General features: G+C 37.8%; 1 protein-coding gene across 11 annotated transcripts in view; it reads right to left on the bottom strand.

Moving 5' to 3' along the window:
* Nucleotides 1-17,671, bottom strand: part of Sanbr (SANT and BTB domain regulator of CSR) — a 59,324-nt gene extending 41,653 nt beyond the window's left edge. For 4 of the 11 annotated variants that reach the window (XM_074049790.1, XM_074049783.1, XM_074049791.1 and 1 more), the window contains exons 1-3: nucleotides 9,494-9,608; nucleotides 7,377-7,508; nucleotides 6,548-6,706 (exon numbers count right to left, since the gene is read on the bottom strand). In XM_074049790.1, the coding sequence (XP_073905891.1) occupies nucleotides 6,548-6,697 (150 nt within the window). In that variant the 5' untranslated portion in view covers nucleotides 6,698-6,706; nucleotides 7,377-7,508; nucleotides 9,494-9,608. Of the gene's footprint in view, nucleotides 1-865; nucleotides 958-6,547; nucleotides 6,707-7,365; nucleotides 7,509-8,840; nucleotides 8,905-9,210; nucleotides 9,369-9,408; nucleotides 9,609-17,590 lie in introns of those variants that run through there. The other 7 variants (XM_074049785.1, XM_074049786.1, XM_074049788.1 and 4 more) reach the window with 7 other exon arrangements.
* Nucleotides 17,672-23,789: the final 6,118 nt, after the last annotated feature.

Below are 23,789 nucleotides of genomic sequence, written 5' to 3'. Positions count from 1 at the left end.
TTCCCTTTGGTATACATCTATTATCAGTTGACAATGTTAACAATTAAATAGTTGGCTTTTATTTTTAAATTAACTGAGTTTCTACCAGGAATAAGACCAAATTCTGTAATCCAAGTACTAACCAGGCCTGACCTTGCTTAGCTTCTGATATCAGATGAGAGTAGGTACATTCAGGATATATGGCCATATACTTTTTATCCCCCTACTGGACATGCTAGGTTAATGCTCTACCACTGAGTTACATCCTCAGCACTAACAAGATCAAATTCTAGCCTTCAATGGAAAGCAAATCAGAGTATCTGATTTTTAGTACTAGACTTTTTTTTTTTTTTTGGCAACACTGAGGTTTGAACTCAGGGCCTCATGCTTGCCTGGCCAACACTAGACTTTCTTTTCTTTTTGTGGAACTGAGGATTGAAGGTAGGGCCTTAAATTTGCTAGGCAGGCATTCTACCACCAAGTTAAACCCTAATCTTCTTAATTTTGTATTTTGCTAAGTTGTCCAGGTTGGCCACAAACTTGCAATTCAAGTAGCTGAGAATACAGGCATGTGCCCTTGTGCCTAGCTAGATTTTCATTATTAAAAGAATAGAGTCTTTGCTTTCACTGACAGTGAGGTCTGCCTTGCACAAAACATTCTGTGGTCTCACTTCATGGTCATGTATTTGGCAGTTTTATCTAGTGTAGTGTTTTACTTATTGTTCATGAGATCAGTTTAGAAGGTCAAGATTAGAAATTTAAAAAACAATATACTAATACAATAGATTAGAAAATATGAAGATTATATCGGGCATAATCAGGCTAAGTATTTCATTAAAATGTTTCTATGTGCTTACTATATCACAATATAAAATGCCTTCCTTACTGTAGGTCTTCATCAAACACTGCTATAGCATTCACTTTTAAATCTCCATCAACATCAATGTGGATGGCAAGTTACATAGCAATTCAAGTAATCTGGGGGGTGCAAAAGGAGAAAAATATATATTGGGGGTGTGTGTGTGTGTATATGTATATATACATTTATAAAGTGAATAATCTGCATTAGCAATCAAGAAAGTACAAATCATTCATTTATTATACAAGTATTTAAAGTACCCACTAGATCTCAAGCTCTACTTTAGGTAATGATCATTTACATGGTTATTATTTCTACTAAGAAATATCTAGTCAAGGCTTATTAGTCCTTTGAAAAGAGAAGTAACACATTTAAAACAGGGTGTGGTAGCACGCACCTGTAATCCCAGAACTCAGGAGGCTGAGGCAGAAGGATTGTGAGTTCTAGGCCAGCCTGGGCTCTGAGACTCTGAGTCCAGAGCCTAGACAATATAGCGAGACCCCTTTCTCAAAATGAAGTAAAACAAAAAACCTACAGTAAGATAACATTTATTAAAATTAAAAGATATATAAATGAGAATTTAAAAAACATACACACACTTAAACAGTAGTTGATATAAAAACTGCAAGGGGGCTGGTGGAATGGCTCAAGAGGTAGAGCGCCTGCTCCTAGCTAAGATCCTGAGTTCAAACCCCAGTACTGCAAAAAAGAAAAAAAAAAAAGAAAAGTGCAAGAATCAGACACTCAGCTATGTTGCCTGGAATATAAAATGGATGATCTTCTAGTGGACAGTATGAAATATCTAAAATTTTGCCTTAAGAATGCATATGCCCTTTGATCTATCAATTCTGCTTCTGTGATTATCCTCTAAGGAAATGAGAATAAGGTATTTTTTAGGGCTGTATCATAGTAGACGCAAGTTGGAAAACATGACCTTAATACCCAAAAAGAGACAGGTTCAATTATGATATGCATTAAATAAAAGACTATTAGACTGCAGAGTCTATTACTGGAATATGAAGATGTTTACAATATGCTAAGTGAAAAAAGCAAATAGCAGACAGTGTTACAGGTATAGAAAAGAATCTAGGTTGTTTTAAGTAAAGTCCAATATATAATTCTGACTATAAATCTGATTTCTGCTTACCTGCTTTTTGTTTATGTATTCTTTAAGGACATATTTTGCTTAGAAATAAAAAAGTTACTTAAAAATTAATACTATTGGGGGGGGAGAGTGGGGAAAGGAAATATAATGGAGAGGGTGGGTGACCATGTTCAAGGTATGGAATTATCACAATGAAATCCCTTTGTATTATTAATGTATGCTAATTCAAAAATAAAATAAAAAATTTAAAAATTAATACTGTTTAGACAGGCATCCAGCTGGTCAAGAGGCAGAGATCAGGAGGATTGAGGTTCAAAGCCAGCCTAGGGAAATAGTTTTTGAGATCCCTATCTCAAAAAAAAAAACCCACTGAAAAAGGCTGGTAGAGTGGCTCAAGGTGTAGGCCCTGAGTTCAAACCTCAGTACCACAAACACACAAATTAATACTGTTTAAAAATAGAACCCAGCTGTTATCCCAGCTACTCAGGAAGGAGAAGCAGGTACATAATGAATTCAGGCCAGCCCAGGCAAAGCCAGTAAGAGCCTATCTCAAAAACAAAACACAAAATAAAAGGGATGGGGATGTGGCTCAAGTGGTAGATAACTTGTGACAGGCCCAAGATTCAATCTCCAGTACTGAAAAAAAATAAATTCAGATGCACTTTCAGTTGTACATTACTTCAAAAAAATTTTAAGTGGGTGAATTTGAAGATACAGTGACTATCAGATGAAATGACAGCTATTGTTAATTTTCTTAGGTTTGATAATAGTGCTGTGATTATGGAATGTCTTTATTTTAAGAGATGTATGCTTCAGTAGATAGGAATGAAGTATCATGATATCTTAGACTTAACTTCATATGTCATAAAAAATTAGTACAAAGAAACCAGGTGCCGGTGGCTCACACCTGTAACCTAGTGGGAGGCTGAGATTGGGAGGATCATAGTTCTAGGTCTGCTCAGGGAAATATGTTGTAAGATTCCATTTCCAAAATAACCAGATCAAAATGGACTGGAAGTGTGGCTCAAGTGGTAGGGTTATGCACCCTAAGTTCAAACCATAAATAAATAAATAAATAAATCAGTTTCACCATAAAATCAATCAATCAATCAAACTTATGAAAAGATCAAGGAAATACCCAGAATTACAGAACCTACATAAAGGAAACAGAAGTGTTGTTTCAACTTTTCCCTGTTTGAAAGCATTAGTAATAAAAAGCTATAAGTAATAAAACAAGCTGGGTGTCAGCACTGCACGCCCATAACCATAGCTATACTCAAGAGGCTGAGATCAGAAAGCTTGAGGTTCAAAGTCAGCCCCAGGCAAATAGTTCATGAGATCCTAGCTCAAAAATATCCAACACTTCTTCATGTATTTACCGGCCATTTGTACCTCTTCCTTTGAGAATTCCCTGTTTAATTCATTCCATTTCTTCAGTGGGGTGTTGATTGTTTGGGGGCTGAGTTTTCTGAATTCCCTGTAGATTATGGATATTAGTCCTTTATCAGATGAGTAGCTGGCAAAGATTTTCTCCCATCCTGTGGGATGTCTCTTTAGTCTGGTGGCTGTTTCCTTTGCTATGCAGAAGCTCTTTATTTTAATGCAGTCCCATTTGTTCATTGTTTCTCTCAGATGCTGAGTCTTTTGAGTTTTGTTTAGGATGTTGTTCCCTATACCAATTCGTTCTAGTGTATACCTACTGCTTTTCGGAGTTGTTTCAGGCCTGTATCAAGGTCTTTGATCCACTTTGAGTTGATTTTGGTACAGGGTGAAAGACAGGGATCTAGTTTCAGTCTTCTACATGTGGATACCCAGTTTTTCCAGCAGCATTTACACTTAGATTTCATTCACCTCAGTTAAAATGGCCATAATCAAGAGTAATAACAACAAAAAATGCTGGCAAGGACATGGCGAAACAGGAACCCTTATACACTGCTGGTGGAAATGCAAGTTAGTACAACCACTAGGGAAAGCAGTATGGAGATTCCTCAAAAAACTAGAGATAGAACTGCCATTTGATCCAGTGATACTACTGCTGGGCATCTACCCAAAAGAAAGTAAGACAGGATACAGCAGACACACCTGTACACCAATGTTCATTGCAGCACTATTCACAATAGCCAAGCTCTGGAAACAACCCAGATACCCTACAACTGATGAATGGATCATGAAATTATGGTATATATGCACAATGGAGTATTACTCAGCCACAAGGAATAATGACATGTGGTTTGAAGATAAATGGATGCAATCGGAAGACATCATGCTATCAGAAACACAACAGACGCATGTTTTCCCTCATACTGGGAAGACAGATCCAAAAATAAACATATATACAAAAACAAGCATGATCATATACAAACTCAAATGTAGAATGTTTGTAACAGTGGAACTACTCTATGGAACTCAGGGAAAGAGGGAAAGGGAAAGAGAGTGATACAGTGTCAGTAATATCCCATACCATAAGATGTAGAGGATATAAGGAAAACTGTTGAAAAATGGGTGGAGGGAGATAAAGGATTAAGGGAGAGTATTCGAAGGGATTGACCAGACCAAAATAAAGCACACCCACAGAGGGTATACATTGAGACACCCCTTTGTAGAAAACCAGCACTGAAAAATAGGCACAGTGTGTGTGTGGGGCGGGGCAGGGGGTTACGAGTGGGAGTAGGGAGGGTGAAGGAAGGAGATTAAGGTGATGGTAGATGGTTGATGGACTTCAAATACCTATATGAAACAGAACTAAGTAACTTCTTGCAATTGCTTTAAGTGGGGTGGGGAGGGGGCTGAGGGGGGGGAGATGATGGGGGCAATGTAAATAATGTTCAATATAAGTCTAATTGGAATTGTCACTATGAATCCCCCCTGTGTAATGAATATATTCTAATAAAAAATTTATAACAACAACAACAACAACAACAACAAAAAACCCAATTAAAAAAAGGGCAGGCGGAGTGGCTCAAACAGTAAGAACATCTGCCTGGCAAATGTAGGCCTGGAGTTCAAACTCAGTACCACTGAAAAGGGGGGAAAAAAAAAAAAAGCTGGAAACAGGTAAACTCACTGGTTTGTCCAGTTTAAAACCTAATGTAAAAACCCAAAGGGAGGAAAAACAGAAATTAGGAAGCAATGACATGCACTAAAAAATAAATTCATTTTATAAAGACTTATAATAAAGCTAAAGGCAAGTAATCTCTGTGGGGCCTGGTTTCTTGGCTGCAAGAGAAGAGTGCAGAACTTGGGTTCATTCACTGATTCAACACTTACTGTGTACGACAAGTGGGCAGTAAGGAATATTCTTAAAACCTGCTAGGGAAAAATCACTGATGTCATTACCACTTCTAGAAGTCTAAGATGATTCACCCACTTTAGGAGTTCCCCACTTTTTGGTGGGGTATATGCATTTATTTGGTGGTGGTGGTTTAGTAATCCTTTTAGCTGCAAAAATTCTGAAGTCAGTGTTTCTCAAACTAGTGTTCATGAACAAATTATAGGATTCTGTAAGTTCCCTAAAAGAACTTTTAAAATTTTGAAGTTTTGATTCTAAGGATAACATAATAAAATCACCTACAGTATCAGAATGACAGAATATTTCAGTGTCCAGTTTCTTTTCTGTTTACAAATTAAATTGGTACCAAGAAATATTTTTAATGCCCTGGCCAGGAACAAAAAAGGATACAGATAGGGAAGAAACTTGGTGGAGAGATGCATTAGTAACAAGTAAAAGCAAACAATGCAAGGCTACTAAGTAGGTCAAAGACAGAAGATAACAGGAGGGAATATAGTTTACACTACTCAAATTATATAGGTATATACATACAGTATTTCTGCCTGCTTATAAATATGTAAAAGTCAAAATTTTTTTTTCTCACTTGGTGGTAATAGACCCTTTGTAGTAGTACTGGAGTTAAACTCAGGGCTGTGCACTTGCTGGGCAAACAGTTTACCACTTGAACCTTACACCCAGACCTTTTAGCTTTAGCTATACTTCAGACAGGGTCTCAACCTTTTTGCCCAGGGCCAGCCTTGGACTTCAGTCCTCCTATCTACACCTTTCAAATAGCTGGAATACAGTCACGTGTCACCATGCCCAGCTTATTTTTTAAGATAGGGTCTAGCCAACTTTTTGCCTGGTTGGACCTCAACACACAATTCTCCATCTTTGCCTCCTACTTACCTGGGATAATAGGCATGCACCACCATGCCCAGCAGTTGTTTTTCCCTTTTTTTTTGTTTTTACTGAGGGTTGAACTTAGGGCTTCATGCTTGCTAGGCAGCCATTCTATTACTTGAGCCACTCTGCCAGCTCTTTTTTGTGTTAGTTATTTTTGAGATAGGGTTTGTTTTATGCCCAGGCTGGCCTGGAATACAAACCTCCTGTTTGTGCTTCCACAAACAGCTGCCCAGTCATGGGTTCAGATGCGGGGGGAAGGGTTTCGAATTTTCTGCCCAGGCTGGCTTTGAACCATAAGCCTCCCAATCTCTACCTCCTCAGATATAGGGATTATAGGCTTGAGCCACCACGGCTGGTCCCAGCAGTTTTTTCTTTGAATTGCTCATTTTTTCTGATTTGTTCAGGAGATATCTGGGGGACTGTTATTTACCTCTTTGGGTGTTAGTCCAGGTACAAGTCTTGCCACGGTTTCCCAGTTGATGGTCTGAGGGACTCCAATTAATGGATAAAGGATCATGTCTAATACCATTTGGTTATTATTGTTCAGGAAATTGTTGTTTTCTGAATATCTGCGACTCATCTTTGGGAACTAGAGATAGGGAGGACAAACAGCTTTATTTGCATCTGAAATTCAAATGTTTTCAGAGTAACTGAAATTAGTACAAATTTACAGATAAAAATAATTACAAAGGTCTATGACTATAATTTAACTGACATCAGATTCTGAGCTGGAAATACAATCCTCAAATGTAAGCTGTTCCTATGGAAAAACATGGTCTATTTTAGGAAAAGAAGTACAAAGCCAAGATCTACTGACAGACAGTGTATATAGGAATCTGAAGCTCTGGTTTGAGTTTTGGCACCATCACATGCTAGTCAAGGTAAGTCATCTAACCTTGTTGAACTTCAACAATAAAATTAGGTGATAAAAATACCTCTAACTGACAGTGTGGAAAGAAACGAAGGAATTATTTTGTGAAAGCACTCTGAAGACAATAAAACAAGCTCACAAATGAGATGCAACATACAACAATACCTACTTCCTAGAACTGTCCTGAGGATTGAGATATTTGAAACTAAACAGCAATGGTATGTGTAAAAGCCAAAGGTAAATGTTTACGTAAGATACAAGTAAAGGACATCAGGTGTTAGATATCATAAAGCTGTACTGTATGTGAACACATGAACATTAAAAAGAAAACACAGAAATATAAACACTAAGCACTAAAATCGGAGCTTCCCACTAACCAGAGATGTACCTTATTGAAGGGCCAGTACAGGGGAGTGATTATGAATGTAGATTCTGCAGTCAAACTATCCAACTTTGCACTCTGGTTCTACCATTAAGGTATTATCTGGTTCAGATAACTTCTGTGTCTCAATTTCCTCATCTGTAAAACAAAGGTAAAAATTGCATCTGGCTCACAAACTTTTGAAACGTTTGATGGAAGGTATTATCTGGCACACAGAACTATTTAATGTTGCTGGTAGTAGCATTACTGTTCCTGAGATCATAAAGATTAATAAGACAGATAAAAGGACAGGCACTGATATTCTAATACTGTATGCTGGCAATAAAATAAATGGGAGTGAGCTGTAGATACTTATCCAGTCTTACCACCTCTAACAGTATGACCCAGTGCTTCAATCTCAGCTCTAAGGAAAATAACTACCTTTAGAATTATTTCTATAAAGCACCCTGTACAATGTTGGGCATGCAAAATGTGCTCAATAATTTACTATTATTTTTCCTCATGCTACTTTTGGTTATTATTAGTGTAGGAATTTCTAAGATAAAATAATTACAAAGCATTGGCTTTGCACCCTGTAGAAAATACAGTCTACAGAACTTTTTTTTTTTTTGAGATATGGTTTCTCTTTGTCGCCCAGTGGGAGAGTGCTTGAGTAGCAATGTGTGAAGCTCTGGGTTTGGTACTTAACACTGCAAACAAACAAAAAAGAAACAAAATAGAAAAACAGTCTAAAATGGAATTCAAGGAAAGGACCCTGTTTGTTTTTACTTCCAGAAAGACTCAATTAAAAATTTAAAAATGTCTGTATCAAATCCTTAAAAATGTATGTGTATATTTCTTTTTTGTTGTTTGTTTCTGGAGACAGGGTTTTGCTATGTAGCCCAGGCTGGCCTCAAACTCAGGATTCTTCTGTCTCAGCTTCTTGAGTCCTGGGATTACAGGTGTGTGCCATCATGCTCAACACTTACATGTATATTTCAAACATGATACCCATTAATGCTGTACGAATTTAAGAATAATTTAAAATAATCTAGATGTGAACATTTTCGTTATACAACTGGATACGAGGCAAAAGAAAACTACCCAATATTAATTCCAGTTAAATGAATGTTCAAGAACATACCCTTTAAATTTTGAATTAAGTATGAAAGCACTGATATAAGTACAAAGCATTGATGTAATAATCTTTAATAAAACACGAAATCTCTCAAAATAGCTGTCGTTGGCATCTCATTCAAGAAAAAAGTTTAAACTTAAGAAAAACTATCATCATAGGAGAAAGTCCAAAGCTCAAATTATCCTAACTCCACTCCCATTAATGAAAAAAACCCCAGAAATTTAAAAACGTTCAAAACAAAACATGCTATTTACCAAAAACAAAATCCCACTGTTTAATAGTTTACGCTTTTAACAAACTACAGAAATGACCCCTGAAAGGACAGCCTTGGTTTACACCTTTCAAGAACACACCTTGGTTAAGTAATACTTAAGGTAAGTCACCTCCTCACAGAGACCCTGGACGAGCGTCTTTTTCCTGTTTCAAACAGAAGAGGCTCAGGTAGACGGATGCCCCTCACCTGGGGCAGGTGAAGCCTTGGGCATAAGGGGGTGGGAGTCACCCTGCGTCATCCTGAGTGGGGGAGCCTCGTGGCGAGACTTCGCGACCCGTGACCACAATAGGAACCTAGCAGTTGGCTCCGACTCTGAAGGACAAGGTACAATCACATCCCACACCCCGAGACGGTCAAAGCCCCCCGCAAACAGACCCCGAGGCCCCCGGCGCGGCGCCCTTGGGCACCCCAAGACCTCGGCGGTCCCCACCCCCACGCGATGCCCTCACCGCAAGTCTCGGGACGCGGGGCGGGAGAGAGGCAGACAAAGGCGCCGGGCCGGGGGCGAGGCGGGACCTCAGCGGGCGCGCGGGCAGAACCCGCAGCAGGGACGGGGAGCTGGCGGGAGGCGGAAGCCAAACCCGTGGCCTGAGCCTGGAGATTGCCGGGCTCTGGAGCGAGCCGGACCCCGACCCAGCCCGCCCTACCGGGGGCTGGTGCAGCGCAGGTACCACTCCTCGTCCCACTACTCGGTCGCCAGCGAGCGCCCGAGCCCGCAGACGTCTCGCTCACCTCCACAGGCCTGCGGCGGCCGTAGTTACGCCTCACTCATCTGCAGCGGCCGGCACGGCCCGCGCTCGCGCCCAGAACCCCCGCGACCCAGCCCACTGCCCAGGCGGAGACGCCCTCACGCACCGCTCCCGCCCACCCGCCGCAGCCGCCTGGCCAATCGCCGGCCAGCGCCACGCGGTGGAGCCAATGAGCGACGAGCTCATGCCGGGCAAGAGGGAGCCGGACGCACAGCAGCGGCAGGCGGCTCCCGTGCCCAGTCTGGGCCTCCTCTTCTCCCTTCTGGCTTTCACGCTGAAGCTTGTCGCAGTGCAGCATCCCCACCCTTCCAGCGTCTTGTTTCTTAGCAACCAGGTTTTGTGAGCCAGATTTTAAATGACCAATTTAAGGGGAATATGTGGGAGCTAAGGCAACTCGGATTAAAGAATAGATTAAATGACTGGCCATGTCGGTCATTTTGGTATTATCTGCTTAGGTAGAACGGGAAAATTAAATGATATGAAGGACAACGAAAGTATCTTGTGTGAAGCGTTGTCTTTACCAGAGGGCATCTCTTAAAAATGTAAATAGCTTTCGGGCTGGGGGCGTGGTTCAAGTGGCAGAGCACCTGCCTAGCAAGCGGGGAATAGCACACCACCAAAACAAAAAACAAAACAAAAAATGCATATGGCTCTGGATTAAACATTCAGTTTTCATACATTAATTGATTCAACAAGTGTTTAAGTGTTACAGTAAATACCGAGAATCTAGTAAAATGTATGAGGTTCAATATTATAAACGATACACGTATCTCTGATTTTCACTTGGAATGTGTCTATTTTGTGAAGCAAAATTAAATGTTAGGGTCAGAAAGGACAAAAAGTAAAACCTGATACAAACGAATAATCACTGATGGTTAAGTAGAGATGAAGTGGCTCATTGTACAGAATATCTGCTTTCCAATTGTATCATCTATGACTTTTTGAAAATCTTTTACTATTAAAGACAATAAAGTTAGACAGATTTTGTATTACAAAGATAATTAAGAAAAAAAAAAAGTTTCGAGAGAAGCTCCTGACTCTACTTTCTCCTTTCACGTAGGCTGGTACTCACTTGTGATGGTGGGAAAGCATCTTACACCATGAGGACAAGAACAACCCATAAGGGATCACAGAGCACTGTAGAGAAGGAACCTGAGCTCTGCTACCTTCTGAAGCAGAGCATTCTTCTGGACTGCTAACACAAGAGAAAAATTATTTCTCTTGCTGTAGCTACTGCCTTTTTTGGGTGTCTTTGTTGGCTCAGCTTAGTGCTCTAAAAGAGAAAGTTGTCCCTGAGAGGGAAGGACTAAAACAAAGATCCACAGTATGGCATTGGCTGGTAGCACAAACACTGGTGATTCTTGCCAGATGTATTGCTTAACGGTCACCTGTGTTAACTTGGAAGACTGATTATCAAGCTTATCAGTGCTCTGAGAAGTAGCTGAGAGGTCAGAATGTGAGTTTGTATTGGCTATCACTCCTTGCTTTCAGGAAGATTTAACTAAGAGCTGTCTGTTAAGAACTAACCAGTGTATGTCAATTATATCTCAATAAAGCTTTTTTTTTTTTAAAGGAAGAATTAACCAGTTTGCTGATAAAAGGGCTTATCTGGCAAATGGAAATCTCCAAGTTTGGTGTAATAGAGATCCAGTCTAAAACCACTGCCTCAATGATTGTAAATTTAGCAAAATGACTAGGGGACATAACCCATGTAGTTCCTGAGCTCAGAAAGTATAAAGTCTCAGAAAAGAACCATCATTTTGAGTCTTCTCATTACCATCGTGTGAAGTAGATGTTTCTCTTTTCCCTTTCTCCCTACTTTAATCCTGTTTTACTAAAATTCTCCCTAACTTAAAAAAAAAAAAAGCCAAAACAACCAGTTTGCAAGCAGAGATTGAAGAGAAGCCCCTGTATAACATCTGCCTCTGTTGTTGATCCTCATGATACTAAACATTTTTGAGGGGTCAGTGTGGATACTTAAGTGCCTGAGCTTTTTCTCATCATTCTCCTCTTTTCTAGAACGAAGTACATTCACAGGGTGAGAGAGAGAAAAGATGTCTGGGAGATTAACTTTTTCAGTCCTAAGTTCACAGAGGAAATTTAAGTGGCTTGTCCAGGTTAAATGGCCAATTCATTGGGTTCAATAACTTCTGCCCAAGGAAGAATCTTTCTTCAGCACTGTAGTTATCTTCCTTCTTGAGGCCTTTTAAATATACAGAATGGGCAGTTTCACTGAAGGCTTCCATTCAGTTCCCTTCCTCACCAAGCCTCCCCTGTGTTCAGAAGCTCATCTATGGTGGTAGGCGTGGTGGTGCTAGATGATAACCCCAGCACTGGGAGGCTGAGGCAGGAAGATGGCGAGTTCAAACTCAGTTTGAGCTACATAGCAAGAACGTCTCAAAAAAAAAAAAAAGCTCATTTTGCCTCTATTAGTTTTAGTATAGTATAAGTTGCTTTACTCAGGAGACTCTAACATAGTTGCTTAAACACAACTTTAAACACAAAACTTTGCCTCATGTTACAAGTAAGATGAGTGGTCCAGTGCTAGTAGGGCTTTGCCATTCCTTAGCACACAGTTTTTGTCTCAGCATCTGAAATAGCTGAGAAACACTCACCCCTACTTCTGCATCCCGCAGAAGGTATGGAAGGCACATAGTGCAAGGCAAATGTATGCCCCAGTACTTTGTTTTTTGAAATTTTGATGTTTTTTGATTTTTATGGTATACAACATATTAAAATATATATCCATTGTAGAATGGGTAAATCAAGCTGGTTTTGTGTATTAACTTGTACATTTGTGGTAAGAACACTTAAAATTTCTCAGCAGTTTTGAACTATGTAGTACATTGTTATTAACCAGTCACCATGTTGTGCAATAGATCTTAAATTTTATTTCTTCTGAAACTTAGTATACATTGGCCGACTTCTCACTCCCCTCCACCACTGACCAGAATTGTACACTTTATGCTCAACTTTTTTATATTCCACACGTGAGGTCCTGTGGTATGTCTTTTTGCGCCTGGTTTAATTCACTTAGTATAATCCTTCAGGCTCAGTCACATTGCCACAAATGACAGGATGCTCTTCTTTTTAAAAGACTAGCTTTCCATTGTGCATACATACCAATTTTTTGGTGTGTGGGGATGGTATTTGGGTTTGAACTCAGGGCTTTTCTCTTGCAAAGCAGGCGCTACATGTCCACTCCCTTCTAATCACATTTTGAATTCCATCTCTGCCACTCTCCTAGTTTCCTGGGAGAATTTACGCTCTGAATCTCACTTTCCTCATCTATAAAATGAGGTCAAAAATCAAACCTATTCTTTGAGTTGTTGAGAGGACTAAAGGATACTTTGGTGCCAGATGTCATGGTTTCCACCAATAATCCCAGCACTTGAGAGGCGGGGGCAGGACTGTGAGTTCAAGACAAGCCTGGACTATGAAATACTCTCAAAACCTAAAAAAAAAAAATATTGTGTTATGCACTTAACAGAACACTTGGCATGTATTTACTTTTCCTCATTGTTCTGTACAACACTTTGCCTTGACATGGAGAAAAGTTTGCATTTAATTTTAAACCGTGTTCTCTGGTAATGTTTGGTAGTAGTTGGAGACCGAAAGGCATTACATTTATTTTTACTGCCTTTAATTCTTAAACACTTGGCTCTTTTCATATAAATGGAGTTCCTTTTAACAATTCACTGTAAAAACGTTTCATAATAGTTTATTCTAATGAGGCCAGTAAGAGACGTCTGGGTAGCTTATAGTCCTTGAAATTTAGTGTTGTAGAGACTGCTAGTTAATTGTCCAATATTGACTCCCCCATGACTGATAAATGGAACTCCCACATTTTAGTTGGCTACCAGTCTGCTTAGAGATTCTATTTTCTGGCCACTTCCTTCATAGTTAAGTTCTAACCAATGAAATGTAAAAGGAAGTAATGCATGTGATTTCTGGATGGTGCCCTTAATAAGTACTGGAGCATGCAACGGGTATATGAAAAAATGCTCAACGTCAGTATCAGGGAAATGCAAATGAAAACTGCAATGAGATATTGCCTCACACCAGTTAGAAATGGCTATTATCAAAAATGGGAACGATAACAAGTGCTGGCAAGGATGTGGAGGAAAAGGAACTCTTGCATACTGGTAACAGTGCAAATTAGTACCTCCATCATTGAAAACTATGACGGTTCCTCAAAAACTTAAAAAACAGTACTACCATATGATCTAGCAAGTCTGCTACTAAGTATATATCTCAAATAAATGAAATCAATGTCAAAGAGATGTCTGCACTCAATTATTATGGCACTATTCCAAATAGCCAAGATAAGGAATCCACCCAAGTGTCCACTCATGGATGAATGGACACAAAAATGTGGTTTAAGCCAGGCATCAGTGGTTTACACTTGTAATCCAAACTACTTGGGAAGCTGAAATCGGGATGATCCAGGTTCGAGGCCAGTCCCAGCAAATAGTTATCAAGACCCTATCTCCAAAATAATCAGAGAAAAATGGACTGGAGGCCTAAGGACTGGAGCAAGTGGTAGAGTGCCCCTGAGTTCAAACTCCAGTCCCACCAGAAAAAAAAAAAATGTGATTAGAAGTGAAATAATCTGCCTTTGAAAAATGTGGGTGGCTAAAGTTAAGACAAAGAAAATACACAGAGACTCCCTCAATTTTGTGTTTACAGTAACTTTTATTACAGGAATCTCAATCTTCTCATCTTCCAGTTCCAGAAATGTTGATCCATTTTCAACTTATGGGATATTAACATTTTAGATGGAAAATGTGTTTGTCACTCATATTAAGAAATTCATTTATAGGAGCTGGCGGAGTGGCTCAAGTGATAGATCACCTGCCTAGCAAGTGTAAGGCCTGAGTTCAAAGCCCAGTACCACCACCAAAAAAAAAAAGATTCCTATGTAGCTGGGCACTGGTGCCTCTCACTTATAATCCTAGTTACCTGGGAAGCTGAGACTAGAGATCAAGATTAGAGGCTAGACCGGGCAAATAAGTTCTTGAGACCCTATCTCCAAAATAACCAGAGAAAAGTGGACTGGAGGTATGGCTTAAGTGTTAGAACACCTGCTTTGCAAATGTGAAGCCCTGAGTTCAAACCCAAGTCCCACCAAAAAAAAAAAAAAATCATTGTGCCAGGTATGGTGGTGCATGCCTGTAATCCCAGCACTCAGAAGGTGGAGGCAGGAAAAATTTGGAGAGTTCTGGGCTAGCCTGGGCTACCTTGTGAGACAAAACAAAAACAAAACAACAAAAACCCTGTAGAAATTCACTCTGGCTGGTTTTTAAGTTTGTGTGTCTTCACATGCAAATAGAAAACCCCCAGTAATCACTTAATACAATGGATGAGGAGTTGGTTTTTCCAATTAATTTGTGAGTTTGGTTGGCATGTATCATGTACGCGATTGGCCAATTTTCAAGGAATTTCTAAGAATATTACCATGGTCTACAAAATGTATATGAAGATACACATTATAAATTGATCTGCCATTTCTCTGATGAGTCAGAAGGCTCTTAGGGATCTCCCTAGATCTTAAAGCAGAAGTTTCCAAATGGCCATTTCAACTTAAGGATCTGCAGCAAAATGAAAGATGAAATATACATGGTTGCTGGTTTATTAAGCTTTTTCCCCTGTAATTATGCCTTTCCAACTTTCTAAATTCCAAAGTCTCTGGCAAGTACAAGTAGAAAGATACAGTTTCCATTTACAGATAGAGAAAGAGTGGGGGAAGGAACAGGCTTTGAAGGTGAAAGGAATTATTTTTAGGCATACTAGGTGTGAGATGCCTGGTAGATATAAAGTGGAGATACTGAAGTGGCAGGTGGATTCTGGATCTCAGATCATAACTGAAAGTAAAATTTTTGCAGACAACATCTAGTATTCACAGGCATCAGACTGGATGAAATCATCAAGGAAGTGAGCACAGAAAAATCCAAGATCTAAAACCTGGGATCCTCCAACATTTAGGGATAGAGGATATGAAGAGAAAACAGCAATAAAGCCTGTAAATAAAAGGTCAATGATATTGCGAGGAAACCAGTAGAGTGTGGTCTTCTGAAAGCCAAGTGAAAATTCAGAGGAGGGAGTGATCAAATGCACCTCAACAGGTCAATTAGAATGAAGACTGATCCTCTTGATAAGCAGTATGGTAGTCACTGGTGATCTCAACACGAGTGATTCTGGCGGGAGCAAAAACCTGCTGAAGTGGGTTCAAGACAGAACGGGGGTAGGTAACTGGACAGCACTGGGTATCTGACTGCACAAAACCACATTGGCTTCCAGTTAAATACAGAAGACTGATGATTCAACTTCATCTCTTTTCATCTCCCCTAAAATACAATAAAAAGATTGAGAGGTATTAAATAGCAAGGATAAAGAATGAAAGACAACAGAGGATGAAACTTTCAGAAGACAGGAGGCAAACGAATGTGAGGTAACTAACTTAAGACAGATCCCTTAGCAGAGCAGATCCGATCAGAGGCCTAGCATTTGAAAACGTGAGGCACCAGTCATGGCAGCCAGGTTCAATACACAGAAATGAGGCAAGCAAAAAAACAGGGCAATATCAACAAGAAAACAAAGTTTTATATGACATGAACAGAGAAAAGAAAAGGTATTTATATGATCCCAGTGCAACATTTTTACTGACTTAATTGACAGTTAAAAGATAATACTGGAGCCAGGTGCAGTGGCTCATGCCTATATTCTTAGGCAGGTGTAAACAGAAGGAACATGGTCCACACTGGTCCAACATAAAAGTGAGACCCTATCTGAATATACCTAAAGCAAAAAGGGCTGAGGGTGTGGCTCAAGTGGTAGAGTGCCTGCCTGGCAAGCACAATGCCCCAAGTTCAAGCCTAGTACTGAAAGAAAGAAAAGATGATATAGAAAAAATTATGTAAGGGAAAGTGAAGTAGTAGTATATGAGTCGGTGTGGTTAACAGTCTCTAAAACTGATATATCAAGAAATAATAGGATAGGGCCATTATTCAGAAAGCAAAAACAGAAGAAACAAAAGTTAAATGGGGCTCCTTCTGGGATCAGGACTCTGGAGTGAGTCAGGGAACCTACTACATTTCCTTCTAGGCTTTTTAGCACAAATTGCTTTTTTTAAACCATGAAATTACACTATTTTTATAGTTTTTATACTTAAAAATAAGTAAATGATAAAGCATATATAGGAAATGAAGGACAAATAATAACACAGTTGTTTGTTCAAATAGGAAAATGTTAAAAATACAAAATTAACTGTAACAATCTAAAATGAAAACTCAAGTGATGCTAACATTGGTGGGAGCAATTGGAACATGTCTGGGGAAGTCAAGGAGGACAGTAGTATGTTAAGATTTTTGTGTTGCTCTAAGACTACAGTATTTATCAATTTAAAAGAATAAATGTTAACTGTGGACTAGAAGTAACTATTACAAGAATAAAAATAAGAATATGTAGCTTGCAGAAGAAAATCTGATCTAATAGAGGTTGGAGAATAAAAACAGGAAGTGTATGTTAAACACAAAACTTGTAATAAGGTGGCAGAAATTTATGAAGTAACAACTGATAAAACCATCGGAAATAATCAGCAAGTGGACCTTTTAAATATATTATTCTTTAAAACAGAAAGTAAAAATTAGCAAATATAAAGATGAACTGAAAACCATGCTAAGTTCAAGCTAACATACTACTCAATCTAATATAATCCTTTACTGCATGTTTTCACATGAAGTATTTCTCTAGAGTAACATTCTTGGTACCTCTTTCTTACTCCTTTCTCTCTCTCTCTCTCTCTCTTTCTCGCTCTCTCTCACTATCTCAGAAGAGAAGTGAATCAGCTGATTGGTGAGTTTGGAAGAAGAAACTGCAACATGTGGTTTCAACCACCCTCTACTCTCTTACTGGATCTGCTTACCTATAAGTAAAGGGACTTTGTGGTCTGTTTTCCTGGCCATTCTGTAAGCTTGATGGGTCACTTTGTCTAGGCTGGATAAATTCAGGGAAATATTAGCAAAATCTATATGCCATTACCCCCAAACTAGATTAGAACTAACATAGTTCATAGTCCTACCTGTATACTCAAGGCCTTCAATCAGCTGTCCAGTCTTTTACTCTTAAACCTAAGCAGGTATCCAAAGATCAGCAGAAAACTAAGGAGAGCCTACATCATGAAAGACAAAACACACACAAGAAAGTAACTTAGGGAGGAAGAAGACATTTCAAGCAAAATAATTTCACTTATTAAAACCCTCAGTTAAAAGAAAATGATTGTTACACTATTAAAATCAGATTTCTCAGCGGCACAATGGAAGCTAGAGGACAAAAAAGAAATCTCTTCATATTTATAAAGAAAAACCATGGGCCAACTACTATTCAAATTGAGAGTGGAATTCAAGCCATTATAGATAAGTAGAATCTCACTTTTCCTTCTACGCAGCCTTTCTCAAGAGCTCCTAGAAAATGTATTGTCTCCCCCAAAGAGTAAATCAAGGAGGCAGGTGTGGGTATGGAAACAAGACACAGGGCTGGGAGTGATGGAGCATGCCTGAAATACCAACTATGCGGCAGGAAGAAATGGTAGGATCTGGTCTGAGGACAGCCTGAGCAAAGTTAGTGAGAACCTATCTCAAAAAACAAGGTGGGCTTTGTGTTGAACATCCATAATCCCAGCTATATGGAGGTAGGAGGATTGTGGTCTGAGGCCAGTCCTAGGCAAAAGCTGAAAATAAACTAAAGCAAAAAGGGCTGGAGGTGTGGCTTAAGTGGACTCCTGAAGAAAATGAATACAAAGCCTGGGGTAATAGTTGTACATCAGATAAAGAGAAACCAACTGAGTTGTATAGATGAAACCAGACACATACTGAGGGCTTTCTTCAAAATGCTGTCCTTTGTTGTCCTGTATTTTAATATGATAATGCTTGGGTGAGCCTGGGGTAGATTTTTATCTGTAATTGGTTTGCTGGACCATGTGCTGATGAAGTCCTTGTACTGTCCTTCAAGCACTCTGCTCCTAGGATCATGTGAGAACACAAGGTTTCTGCTTTGATCTACTTGCCAGAGTTGGAGTGGAAAAGCCTAAGCAGCCTGGTTCCCCTCTCCATCTTACAGATATCCAGTTCCAGTAGCCAGTGTTCCTTTCAAAATACACTAACTGTGGATGATCCTAGGTTTTTCAAATTTCCTCAGGCCCTTGATCAATGACTTTCCAAAAAAAGGCAAAAATAAATTCTCAAGAGAAACTGAAGCCAGACTATGATCCAGTGCCTCTTTCCAGGCTATGCCCTCTGGGAACACTTCACCTAACAATGCCAATAATGTATACAGCTGTTTCTGCATGTCATCTCATTTTTGTTTTTACCACTTTCACACTCATTTATGTGTACATATTTAATTAAACAAATTATTTCATTGAAAAATTATATCAAGAATACAAGAATCAATGTCATTCATCATACTACTATTATAAAAGTTGAAAAACCAGACATCTAAACAAATGCAGATTTAAATGAGCAATAAAAGGAAACTTCAATAAAGACTAACTATCATAAAGCACAAAACAAGTATCATATTTAATAAAGCAACTTTGGACTCTGAAGCAGAAATAAGATAAAAACACCTGCAACCACAGTGCTGTGAAATATACTCAAAACCTGGCCATATCAATGAAGGGGAATGAGAAAGATAAGGGACTGAAAAGGAAGAGAAAAACCTTCATTATTTGCACTGATACACCAAAAGAAACAATATTAGAATTTAGCATTCATCAAAGCTATACATGCAAGATCAACATACCAAGTTCAATATATTTCTCTGCAGTAGTAATAACAGGCTATCATTTTCAATGACAGTAACAATTATTAAGTAACAAGGAATTAGCCAAACAAAATGTTCTGAATAAATGGAGAGCTTATGTTCACAAAGGAGATGATTCTACCTTGTAAGTATGGCAGTCCTTTCTAAATTAACCTATAAATTCAATACAATTCCAATAAAAACCTCAGCAGCTTGTTTTTGGGAACTTGACAAACTGATACTATAATTCAGACAGAAGAATAAAACCCTACAAATAGCTATTTTTAGCAGAGTAAGGCAAAGCTAAATCTAATAGGTAGAAGGGAATATATATTACAAAGTTACATTAAAATAGTGCTGTCCTGCAAAAGGAATTGACATATACCATTAAGATATTTTCATGTTTCTGAGAACTTGGTATATTATGAAATGAGAAAAGCATGGATAATTTAGTAGCTGATGTTAGGAAAGCTAAAAACAATCCCACTCTGCATGCTCAGAAAATCCAAAATGATATAGCCTGGAACAGAGGACACTTAAGTTGACAGAAGGATAGAGCACAAGGTAAAAAACAGCATGTAGGGGAGAGCATTCTCCTTCAGTAAGCCTCATGTACTACAGGAAGCACTGTCTTATGAAAATCCTTGAAGGCAGTTTCTAGGTCGAACAACTCAGTTACCAATCATTCCTTTCTAAGAAGTCTTAAAGCCTGTGCCTTTTCTTTCTACAATTAAAAAGATATTGTCAGTAAACACCTGTCATCCCATATTTATCATAACACAGTAGATTTCCAAGGAAACAGGGCCAGGAAAATGTAAATCTAAGATTTTTTTCCCACAGAGAATGAGGGAAAGGGTTTTGTTAACTCTTTTTTGCTTAATGAACAGATGGGAAAAAGATAGACTAACATCTCATACTATAGCCAAAAACTAATTCCAGTTAAATTAAAGACCTAAATGTGAATGGTAAAGCTATAAAACTGACAGGAAAACAAGATACAAAAAGCCCTAAACAATTGGGGGGATATCTATCTCACAAAAGACACCAAAGAAAACAATTAACAAATTGACAAGACCAAGTTATTTCCTGCTTCTCAACCTGACAAGCAAATGACATCTAGAATATATAATTTCTTATACGGAAAAGTGGGCAAACTGTAAGTATAGGTAATGGAAAACCAGAATAACTGAAAGGAAACTCTTACCCTCAGATAATGCAGATTAAGAAAAAAATACAATTTCACACACATCAGATTAACAAAAACCAGAAAACATCAAGTGCTACTGAAGATGTAAGAGAAATGTTTTGCTGATGGAAGGGAAACCAGTACAGTCATTCCTAAGAACAATCCAGAAGTATTTACTGATATTAAATATGTGTATTTTCAAAACACCAGTCATTGGTGTCCAGACTAGACTCTATACTAAGATGTATGAACCAAAGAAATAATAGAGCAGGTTCATAGGAAGACATGGTCAAGTTTCTAAGAGTGTGAACAAATGGAATTATTTATGTATTTCTGACTAGAGTATGAACTATAGTATGTAAACATAACAGTATACATCAGTTAGAAGCACATTATGTAAGTAACATGCATAGGTCTCATAAACCTACTATTTTATAAGTTACAAGCAGAATGAAATTTAAACCAGTATCATTTATGTAAAAATTTAAAACTTACATAAAATATTATTAAATTGCTTTTTAAGGAAACTTAGCCAAAACATGGAAGATGGCTTATAAGGACAAACATAAAATAAAGTAGAGAATGAGGAGCGTGGAACTGCAGACAGAAGATAAATGAAAAACTCTTAAGGTAATGTAAAACAATGCAAGTGTAGCCTTTCTGGACCAATGAAATTGGTGTCCCTAATGAACGGTATGATCAGTGAATGACTTAATTCTGAGCACTGAGGTCCTTAAAAAATAAAACACTTATTTGACATGTGCAGAAACACTTAAATCTGTAAGTTAAACACTACCTCTTAAAATGTAAAAAATGATACCTGGTAAATACTCCACAAAATGCATGAGTTAGCTGACTTTAGAAACAGTTCATTTTCCCAAATGAAATAAACTAAAAAATAACACAATGTGAAAGGATATTTTAAGAAGCAATACTGAGAGAACAAAATTTCTTATGTTGAGCAAACATTCCACTATTATCCAGTAAAAAACTTAAAATGACATTTTGGGCAAAGTTATAAGTACAAGTAAACTAAGTTTTTTTTTTTTTTTTTTTGTGGTATTGAGGTTTGAACTGAGGGGCTTACACCTTGAGCCACTATGCCAGCCCTTTTTGTGATGGGTTTTTTTTGAGATAGGGTCGCACCAACTATTTGCCCAGACTGGCTTCAAACTGTGATCCTCCTGATCTCTGTCTCCTGAGTAGATAGGATTGTAGGCATGAGCCACCGGCTAATCTAACTTTAATTCTTAATTAAATATGTGTAAATCTGAAATTGTACATTGATATGCTGTGACAGTTTTATAGGATTTAAGAAGCTTAAGTACATACAGAAAAACTTACAAAACATGTAACTGCCATAACATCTTAGTTTTGATTGTACTATTTTTTAAAAAGTGCTCTCACATGAAGCAGATATAGTTCTTCCAACGTTTATTAATGAAGAAACTGAAAAATGAACAATGAAGCCTAAATCTTATAGTAAGTTTTGGTGTCCAGACTAGACTCTAGGTCTCCCAAAAATCTAGATTTGAGTTCTTTATTTTTGTTTAACTTACCCGTAGGTAATTTTTCTATAATTGTAAATCTAGTATTTTTCTTTAAATCACAAAGAAGGACAACAGACACAGAGGTTTATAGTAATATACACAAATGATATGAAGAAAAATGGAGACTATATTAATTTAACCCTGCAAAAGAGTTAACATTTATCTTTTAAAAAGTCAATCAAGTTTAATATATTTTTTATTTCTCCAGTAAAAGTAACTTCACAATCTATTAAAAATAAAAATTTAACTGCATTCAATTTGTTCTTTTTTCCATTAAAGAAAGCACAAAGTAAAGGATAGCTGTATTCAAGTAAATGAATAATTATGATTCTGACTGACTAAATCAAGGCCCTAAATAAGATGTTAAAACCTGAAAATTTATAGTCCTTGTATCTGTTATTTTCTGAACTGATAAAACACAATCAGAAGAATTAAAAGAAACTTGTTTTCTTATTGTAATTTATGATTTTATTTAATTGAAAATGTTTTGGTTTCAATTAGTAATTTCTGCAAAGCAACACTCCTTAAATAAGTTCCTGAAAAAGAAAAATGTTGGAGCCTTGGCCATTACATTTAATCTCATCTAAAAAAAGTTATACTAAAGCTGTCATGATAAAAAAAAAGAATACAACATTTCTCTGCTGTTCTAGTCTTAAATTGCCTTTCTAGATTATTAATAATTTTTGGACACAGATAACCAGTTAGATAAAGTATACTGTAATTCAGCATACCAGTCAAACAACAAATACCCTAAGAAAAGTAAAACAGTTTTGTCTTTCATTTTTCTGCTACAGGACCCTGAGGCTGATCTGGCTGGCTAGGTGGGTGTCACCTTCCTTCCTCACCACTCCATGTGCGTCCTCCTGGATGTTGTGCACTTGGAGAGGACAACCTTCCCTGATGGAGGAGGACCATCCTTCCATCAAGGGTATACTATTAGCTTTGCTCTCCTGGAAGAACCTTCAAACAAGCTCTCATTTTCTGCTATACTCTTTTCCCTATACAACCTTAATAACAGTTACACATTCTATCTTAAAGACTCACCTTTTCTGACCTAAACAGTGCTGACTCAACATTTCACTTCTACTTTACTGCTAGCATTGAGTTTAGATGTCTAGACTGTCTAGAGCAGACAGAGCACTTCTGATGTCACAAGATCAAGTGTAATAATTTATAAAAAAATTTGTTTTGAGAATAAAATTTCTACAAATTAGTTTCTAACAATTCAAAGGAGGACATTTAATTATAAAACACTATGTAAAATAATAATACAAGAAATTTTTACCATCTCAACTTGAAGGATAATACCTGGGTGTTAGAAAAATAGACCTAAGATAGATTTTACTAGAAGTACTTGTTTTTTCTGCACATGATCAACATTTTCTATCTTAAATGATGTTACTTATTATATTCAAAAAAGGGCTTCCCAAGAAGCCTTTAATAAAGTTCTTCTATACTGAGTCAGATATAGTCTAGTCTGAACTGCTCTAGAATCCCTTATTTGATAAACATAAATCTATAAGATAAAAATACTAAACCATAATCTATCAAAAGTTGTTTTCAGCAGCATCTGTAAATGTATTCTTGTATATTTGCACTAGTAATGGCATTCACCTGCAGTATGATCACAGCAATTGCATGAATTCTTCAATTTTATGGGGAAATGTTCAGTGTACTAAAACTTAACTGCATTTAAAATTATTATTAAGCAGAAAAAAACCAAGTCAAATAGTATTATATTT

This window comes from Castor canadensis, chromosome 12 (assembly GCF_047511655.1).
Source record: "Castor canadensis chromosome 12, mCasCan1.hap1v2, whole genome shotgun sequence".
Classification (NCBI taxonomy): Eukaryota; Metazoa; Chordata; class Mammalia; order Rodentia; family Castoridae; genus Castor; species Castor canadensis.
Note: the sequence above shows the minus strand (reverse complement) of the source record. Positions and strands in the feature narration are given on the sequence as shown.